This window comes from Anneissia japonica, unplaced genomic scaffold (genome assembly GCF_011630105.1).
Source record: "Anneissia japonica isolate Jap-2015-1 unplaced genomic scaffold, ASM1163010v1 scaffold1567_len95293_cov131, whole genome shotgun sequence".
NCBI lineage: Eukaryota > Metazoa > Echinodermata > Crinoidea > Comatulida > Comatulidae > Anneissia > Anneissia japonica.
In genome coordinates, this window is record NW_022705064.1 from 68,823 (window position 1) to 78,562 (window position 9,740).

General features: G+C 33.2%; 1 protein-coding gene across 1 annotated transcript in view; it reads right to left on the bottom strand.

Moving 5' to 3' along the window:
- LOC117105198 (mediator of RNA polymerase II transcription subunit 1-like) overlaps window positions 1-8,527 on the bottom strand; it is a 31,456-nt gene extending 22,929 nt beyond the window's left edge. The window contains exons 1-5 of the mRNA XM_033246267.1: window positions 8,330-8,527; window positions 6,709-6,826; window positions 5,432-5,559; window positions 1,124-1,227; window positions 117-300 (exon numbers count right to left, since the gene is read on the bottom strand). Coding sequence (XP_033102158.1) covers window positions 117-300; window positions 1,124-1,227; window positions 5,432-5,559; window positions 6,709-6,809 — 517 coding nt within the window. The 5' untranslated portion in view covers window positions 6,810-6,826; window positions 8,330-8,527. The remainder of the gene's footprint in view (window positions 1-116; window positions 301-1,123; window positions 1,228-5,431; window positions 5,560-6,708; window positions 6,827-8,329) is intronic.
- Between the last annotated feature and the right edge of the window lie 1,213 nt (window positions 8,528-9,740).

Below are 9,740 nucleotides of genomic sequence, written 5' to 3' on the forward strand. Positions count from 1 at the left end.
AAGGGCTCTGCGCGAGTAATTTTTGGAGGGGCGTGCGCCCTCCCGCGTACCACTAGATACGCCACTGTTCTTAAGTACAGTTAAGTAAATGATTTGTACGTCAAAGAATAATTTACCTTTACAAGTATCTGAGCGTACACAGCTGGCAAGGAGTGTGTTGTACACTGCTTGTTGTCTTAATGCTGTAACTATGGTAATAGCTTGACTTGTACAGGTGAGTGGAATAGTTGATACAATTACACCTTTCATATCTTTATTGCATTCATTGATGAAGTAACAGTGCTGCTCACCTGGCAAAGTCTATAATTAAAAATATGTCAACAAAAATTTGGGAAACAATAGTGTAACCAGGGATATTCAACAGAAGGACACACATCTCGGGACATCAAAGGTTGTAACTCTGGCATCGACATTCTAGGTGCCGCGCGTCCCTACACGCAGAACGTCACAGAAACCATAGCAACGAGACCATTTAACCATTGCTATAACTTTTCATTTTCTTGGTCAATTTTCACAAATCAAAAGCAGTTTATAGAAGCATTTAACAAGCTCGCAGCCAAAAGACATTGCGAAGTACCCAAAATTAGTAAAATAGTAACTAACACCATAAAACGTATGGCACGCATAGACTAACAATTGACAGCTGTACTCACAATCTAGTATTGGCTTGTCGATGCCACATTAAAGATCAAAGGATGCACGTGCTATGTTCGTGTGTAACATTGTACAAATTTTTGTATTATGCTTTTACACCTTAATAGACATACACTCACTACAATCATCGATATTTACTTCAATTATCTCCACAGCGTATATTTAATCACAATAATCATAATCCTCGTCATCATTATCGTATTCCTCGTCATCACCATCATCATCATCGTCATCATCATCGTAATCCTCACCATCATATTCCTTGTGATTATCATGGTAATCCTCATCATCCTCATCATCATCATCGTCGCAATCCTCGTGATCATCATCATCATCATCATAATACCCATTATCATCGTAATCCTCATCATCGTCATTATAATCGTCCTCATAATTATCATTGTAGCCTTATGATCATCATAGTCCTTGTCATCACCATCCTTATCACACCCCAAAAACACAGACTTACCACATAGAATTTATTATGCGAGTTTGGTCTGGTATCTAAAAGTAACGTTGGGTCCTGAGCATGCCGACATATTAACGAATTAAGCGGTTCAGCTGATGCCATGCCTTAAAGTTACACATAAGAAAATGAGTTTCAAACATGGAAGAGAGACAGATCATAATAGTTTGTGTTTCCATGGAGTTTATTCAAAGGTACAGGAGGAAATGGACAGGCATGGAGGTCAATTACAATGAAAATGTTATCAATTACAATCATAATTACCAGTCACAATTTTCCCGATTATAATTACAATTACATTTAAATTTTCTCGCCTACAATTACAATTTCCATTTTGATGTTGCAATTACAGCACATATAAAATCTGGACTTACTATATATGTAAAACAGAACATACGCCTTTTCCTCATTGATATGAGAACTGACGTTGGAATATTATGTAAAATATTCCCACCTGAATCACTTGCAATTTCTAGTACGATAACACATCACTCAAAAAATAAACTACAACGATGCTGATATAAAAACGAACATACTTTTTTAACTTGACTTTAGAACGCAGCCTTTGATTGTAGTCTAACAAGCCTTTCTCACTAGCAGGCCTTGCAATTCACCCTACAGTCTGCCACTGCATATGAGTAGGATTAACTGACTGTGTGATATCGCCTTTTTATGCCTTAACCATAACATCCCTATTATAAAATGGTTTGTTCCATTGTTGTGGTTTTTATTCCTACTGGGATTTTTCCTACACCCAAAATTAAAGGTAAACTACATAGGTAAAACAGGTAATGCCAAATGCTTGAGATGCTTATAAAAATACATACTAAAACATTCCTAATGTTATCAAATAAACATCTGAAAATTTCTGACCAATCTGCACTATGCTACAGTAAAAAAAAAATTAATATTTTAGTGCAGGAAATTTTCAGTGAGTTGGAGGAAAAGCTAGCTCATTAAAATCTATGCTACCTCAAGTAGTTATGGGTTACAATTATCAAATTAATGTACTTATTTGTTTGCATGTAATACTTAAATCATGAGTAAATAAAAATTCAGATTGTGAAAATGTACACTGTATTATATTTTAGATACATGATTTACGTATTTATACAGTATTATTCATGGGTCACATGATGTTAAGGGATACTGTACTTTATGCCATTTTTCACATGTCCATGTGCCACACACCATTGATATGTAAATTATTCGTAGTTAAGAGCTCTTGGCTCTCAATGCGTCGGGAAATCATTCAATGCAGGAAATTTTCAGTGAGTCGGCGGAAAAACTAGCTCATTAAAATCTATGCGACCTCAAGTAGCTATGGGTTACAATTATCAAATTAATGTACTTAATTAGTTTTCATGTAATACTTAAATCATGGGTAAATAAAAATTCAGATTGTGAAAATCTGTATTACTGTATTATATTTTAGATATACATGATATACGTATTTATACAGTATTATTTATGTGTCGCATGATGTTAAGGGATACTGTACTTTATGCCATTTTTCACATATGTGCCACAAACCATTGATATGTAAATCATTCATAGTTAAGAGCTCTTGGCTCTCAATGAGTCGGGTAATCATTCAGTGCAATAAAGGTTTGGCGTTGGGTCAAAACGGATGATTGTCATTTGATAAGCCAAGAACTAATGAAAAATACTGTACCGGTAGATGTTTTGGATAGGAAATAATTATGTTTACCTACACTGAGCAACATTACAGCAACTGTGGCCTCACAGTTGTTGTAAGTAGACCAAAGGAGTATTGTAATGCGGGAAGCTTCATGCTTCACAACTGCTATAGCAAAATACAGCTGACATGTATTGTGGCCCATGCAAAGTTGAGGAACATTACATTGTTTTCAACTCTGAAAACATGTTAACAGTCTATAACAATGTGAAGTTAATAACATAAAAGGAAGGGGTATTTTAAATGAAGATATATGAATGGTAATATTTGAGTCTGTAGTAATTTACCTGTGTGACTATATTGATATCATCATCATCATCATGTTAATATTCTGATCATCATCAAGACACTGAACAAAAAAATTCTTTTAAGAACTAACTTCTTACAATACTGCAAGTATTTATCATCATCCTTTATAAGCATCTACATGCTTATCATCATTACTATATTACTTTGAATATGGAATGGAGCCATTTTGAACATAAGTATAGGTGTTCTGACAATAGTGCAGTAAAAGACAAACAACAGAGATACATTGAAGAAGTTCTACTAGACAGACGTGTATCCAACGCTTATGTTTCGATCCCAGTTAGGACGCATCAACTTCTAGGTGATTTACTGATGTGATGCTCTCTGAAGCGAGGGAGCATTTACTGTACGTGAGACTGAGGGTAAAAGTCTGGTGTTAAAGGACAATGTCAAAGTCACACATTGTAAAATGAGACTTTTTGACCATTGAGAGCCAAGGTTTGTAACCTGTTAACTTCTGAGATGCACTTAGTGTAGTTTTTACTTGCATAAAATTTGAACATTTGACACTTGCGAGCTAAAAATCAGCAGTATGGATTTGAAGGTCAAATCTAAACTAATCGGACATCAATATGAATTCCTGGATATCTACTATACAGTACACTGTAACTAACTGGAATGTTATAGCCAATATAACTAGCTAAAAGCTTCATTTTCTATTACCTACAAATGCTGACCTTTCAACACCTGTGATGACCACAGCAGCATTTTATTTGAAGGTCAAACCTAAATCTACAGGACATGAAGTATGAATTATTGAATGTAAACAGCACAGAACACTGAAATTTTATAAAATGGAACAATTGACCTTTAACCACAAACATTGACATTTGACCTCCAAGGTGACCTCATCACCATTTTTAAATTTCAGCACTTTTAGAAAGCATTTGAAAGTCAAACCTAAATAATTTGGAAATCAAATATGAATTTCTGGATATTAACAGTACAATACACTGGAATAATGTATCAGCCCAATTACCATTAACATATGAAGATGCTGAAAATGACATTGTGTTGTGTAGGTAGGCAAAGTTTGTATCATTTTGTATGTAATGTCATGCTGAATTGACTGATCGACAGTTTTTAATTTGAATTTTTAGGTGTTCTCATAGGGCATCTTTGAAGAGCTGGCAATTGGCTGGACTGATTATAATAAGCATTTCTACTATGACCAAAAGAAAAAACACATTCAATATTTATTGAATTAATGTTTTTTATCAAATTAACCAATTAAAACAATGACAACAATTATCTTGTATATTAGTTTTATTAATTAAAATTAAATGGATCACAACTGATTTCATAGATATGTATGATTGTGATCCTGTTACGCATCCGACAAACACCATTAATATTCGTTCACTTAGAAACAAGTAAAATTTGAAAATCCAAATCAGATTATTCTTTATAAAATAATTAGTAAAATTTATTATTATTATGGTGGTAATAAGATGGTAATTAGAGGAGTAGTGGAGAGAGTAAGGGTAATGATTATGATTACAACAAGATGATTATCTTGTTGTGTTGGAAATGTCTGTTCCTATCTATTACTAAAATAATTGGTAAAATTTTCACAATCATTCTTTCAGTAATAAACAAAAAATCAAGCAACATTCATCCAAATCTTGATTGTGAAAATTTTACCAATTATTTTAGTAATATATAGGAACAGACATTTCCAACACAACAAGATAATCTGAGATTACAAACCCTCGCCCTACTGTCGCACCATATCTTTGTATCCGGTGAATGTTGTTGTACAATAGGCGTATAATATTACTGGTTAAATGTATCAGGTGAAATGTGGACAAGCAGTAAAGATGCAAGATGGTATTTACTGTAAATTTCCTTATTATTGAATTTTTAATTATTCAAATGAGCAATTAATATATTCACACATGTACCAAAAACAATAGGCTCCATCTTCACACAACCATCTTGCATTCTGCCAAGTTTTAAATCATTCGGACTTATAAAATTTTAGTTATCTTGGAGACAACCAATTTGCCCAACAACTACGACAAAGCCGACAGCATAAAGAAGAACATGGCTAAAACAACAATTCCGGGAGGCTATTTTAAATTTATGCGAAGTTGACATAGGCAAGGTTAACACCTTCAATGTAATAAAAATAATTGTGAAATCATTGTATTCTTCTGTAATACGGATATTTAGCATTACAGTAGAACCCTTATTACGGGGACATCTTCGGGAACAAAAAAAGTGTCCAAAAAACAAAAGACTGAATATTTCAAACTGTAAAATTACGAGAAAAAAAAAGGCCAAGAAAATAAAGTACTTACTATGATTGATTGCTAGCCTCTTAAAAAGTATCGTAGACAATGGCATTGGTTTGTTGAGTTTCAATACAAAGCATGCTGGTAAATTCATACAGTTGCTGTTACTTAATGGTACAAAGGTGTAGAGAGGTCTAGAAAAAAAACAATTCAGTAATTTATACAGATATGTTACATCATCAAATGATAATGCATAATTGATTGATCATAAATATTTTGTCTATCACCCCTATTACTATGTTGTCAGCACTGTTGTTCTCAAATTGAAGGTGGTGCTTCTGATTCCTTTGCATTAGAGATCTGCTTTAGGCTTTTTAGCTATCTGTTTTTAGTTTCTAAGATTTAGTACTACTGTAGAAGTTTATGATCATTAACAATGTATGAGACCATTATTATGCAGGAGGAAATACAGACGCAAATGTTGGGGGTGGGGGTGGGAAATGTCAGGGAAGCACATGTCTGGGAAACCAACTGTATTTGTTCACTATACATGTCGAAATCATTACCCTTACTCTCACCACTCACTCCTCTAACTGTCTCTTATACACATCTAAGAAGAACATGGCTAAAACAACAATTCCGGGAGGCTATTTTAAATTTATGCGAAGTTGACATAGGCAAGGTTAACACCTTCAATGTAAGTGTGTTTTTATGCATTCATCAAATTAATCAAATATTTTTTCAGATGCATGTTTTTCAATTTTTAATAGAGGGCCCTGAATATCAGCTGGCCTTCTTGGTCCAGTTGGAAGTGTCACCCTCTATAAATAAAGTTTGAATAATGAATCCATCGCCACTATCATCATGAATAATCATAATTTTCAAGGCAAGACTTTATTATACAGTACCTTGTTTAGCAAACCCTCTGACGGGAAATAATGGTGATTTCATGTAAATAATAAAATGTTATTTTTGGCCAGATAGTGCACAGCCAAAAAAAAAAAAATTGAAATTTCAGAAAAAATTTGTTTATTTTTATTATGCCCTCCCCTCCTCTAAAACATCCAAAAATAAGATCTATTAATTTCTTCCTTAATTGTAAATTTAAAGCATTTAGCAATCTCATATACTACACTGTTTATGCCTTGATGCTTTCAGCAAACTCATTTTGCTAAATAGAAAAAAAAATAAATATATTTTTTTCCCACCCTCCTCTGACAATCTTAAAATTGTAGGTGGCTAAACAAAGTATTAAAAAATCTCACCCAACCATATAACTATATACTGCCACCATGACCTTTTGTAAAAATGGTAAAAATATTAAATTAAATGATATAATTTACCCCTTTTTTCCATCTGGTGATATTGCAACATTTAATGTACTGCTGCTCTGTAATCTTCTACTTTGTGAGCCATTTACAATTAAACTGAATGACAAACCCATGTCTTCTGCGAGTGGTTCTGCAAGTACAAGACAATAAAGAAGACAAACTTAAACATGGTACAGAGAAGAGATAACTGTGCATTTATAGATCCCGGCATACAAAAGTCATGCTAAAACTAACTAGGACTAGGTAGGCAGATCTGACAGACTAACCTAGCCTAATTAGCTTTCAATTAAATAAAATTAAAAACATCGTTTTGGTTCAACCATTTATTATAACCAGGGACTAAATTATAAATCATTAGATTTACCAAGGTCTCTTTAATGGGACCTTTGAACATATTGTCTTTTTTTCTTTTTCTCTATATGATGCACACATAGGCCTACTTACTGTGTAAGAGATAAAATCACATGAGCTTTTCTAAGAGGGGAAAACCTTGAATTATGAAGAAATTAAGTCATTAAAAGACCAATCAAAAGTTGGGAAAGCTTATTTCCGGCCATTTAGTAATCAGAAAACCCCTTTTTATGGGTACTTTTCAGAAAAATTTGAACCCCCTTGCTTCCTGGTACCACCTCTAACTATAATCGATCAAAGTAACCAAAAAGATGAAGAAAATAGGCCTAATCAGACGGAAGCCTTTGCAAATGTTAACATGAACAATAAGCGAATTAAATGCAAATTAGATACTGGTGCACAAACAAATGTTATGCCAGTAAGAGTATTTCATGAAATATTTCCAAAGCGAAGAAGATAGCCTGAAAAAGCCACAACAAAATCTATACGCATATGGAGGCAAGCCTTGAAAACCTGGGAACTATCAAAATTGAATGCACACACGACCAAATATCAAAGAAATTATTGTTTAACGTCACTTCCGAAAACGGAACCACCATGTTGGGTCTAAAAACTTGCCTAGATCTAGAAATTATAACACTGAATGACGTCATCAAAACAAAAAATGAATTAGGATTTGACATTCAAGAAGTTCAGGAAAGAAAATCGATTTTCATTGAATATGCTGACTGCTTCGAAGGAATCGGAGAGTTCCAAGGTGAATACAAGATATAGTTAAAGAATAACGCGAAAACAGTCATACATCTGCCACGTTGTGTCGCAGACTCACTCAAAGCAGAAGTCAAAAAAGAATTAGACAGAATGCTGAAGTCAGAAATCATAAGGAAGGTTGACGAACCAACCGATTGGGTGAAAAGCAGTCTACAGTCGACCTTCCCATTTACGAACTTCTCATTTAAAAACCTTCTATTTTATGAACGTTCGGCTGATGACGTCATCGCTAGATTTATTCCTCTAATTTTTGCTATTTTTATTTATTTTAAGAAAAACGAATTACAAAGGTCATTAAAAATGCATTATAGTACTAGTTATACAGTAAATTCCATAAATACATCATACTACTTTAGGCTTAGAAAAGTCAAACCAATACATGATGTAAAATAATCAAAACTAGCCAAAATTCAGGCAGGCAGTGCTTGCTGCTAGGCCTACCTTGTCTAGGCTAAGGGCAAGGCTGGGCAGCCTATACCAGGGGGCCTACTCTACTCTGTCTTATGGTTACCTGCGGTCTAAATGGACTGTAAATCGAATCAGCTAGTCCAAGTATAAATGTATGGTAACATTAATCTTTTATCCTTTTAATAAATCACTGTTCGGACATTCAATAAGCATCTGCATTATTTGATTTTCACTGTCAAAAAACTAATTACAGACGATCGGGCACATTTTTGGACAATCGGGCCCAACGGGTCGTGACAAAGTGCGAGCCAGCGAGCCAATGCGCGAGCCATACATTTAAATCCTTTTTCTTTTACACCGGGGATATTTGCCTGTGTAGTCCAGTCATGCGCAGTACATACACTTTTTCGAATTGTCGATCCGGAAGTATGCAGCGCTAATAGAGATGTTGTTAAAATACATATATTTATATATATGTACTGTATTTATTTATATATCTATTTATATATATATATATAAATTATTTTATATATTTTTATATTTATTTGTATATTATATATATTTATTTGTATATTCATTTATATATAGGCCTATGTATATATTTATTAAATATTTATATATTTATTTATATATTTATTGTAATTATTTATATATTTATATATATATTTATTTATATATTTGTTTGCATATTTGTTTGCATATTTTTTGTATATTTATTTGTATGTATTTATATATATTTATATATATTTATGTGTATTTATATATTTATTTATATAATTATTTAATTTATTTATATATTGTTTGTATATATATATATATATATATATATATATATAACATGTTGGTGAAGATCAAAAGATATCCAATCCACGTATGCTTCAATATATATAAAATAAGTAAGCAGAACAGAAATAACATTCTTCACAAGGTGACTACTTTGAAGCATATATTTTATTAAAAAACCAAATTTTCGAGAGCGCCTGCTCCCCTCTTCAGGGTTACAATTGAAATGACTCAAAACAGCATTTAAAGACTAATTAAACAGCATAGGCTTAAATGTATATGGCAAATAACAATCAATATAAACTATTACAGATCAGTGACAAATAGAGAGATAGCAGTGGTGGGAGAATATGGGCCAGAATAAACAGTTTAGAGGTGAAAGGTGAAGTCAGCTAGAAAGTCAATATCTTTGTTAAGGCCATGAGTGTGAGTTTTTAGCTTGATAATCCAGGAAAGTTCAGAAAGGCGGCGATGATGAGTGGAGTTGAAGTTAGATTCGATAATGGTAACACGCAGATTGTTAATAGAGTGATGGGGCAAATTAAAATGTTGGGCTACGGTTTTGTCAGAAACATTTTACAAAAAATCCTCATCACCGATCAGACCATTCGTATCACTAACCACTCCATAAAACCTCCCAACCTCACATGCGATTCTCACAATATAATTTATTTAATAACATGTAATATTTGTAACAAAGGCAATTACGTTGGCGAAACCATGAACCCTCT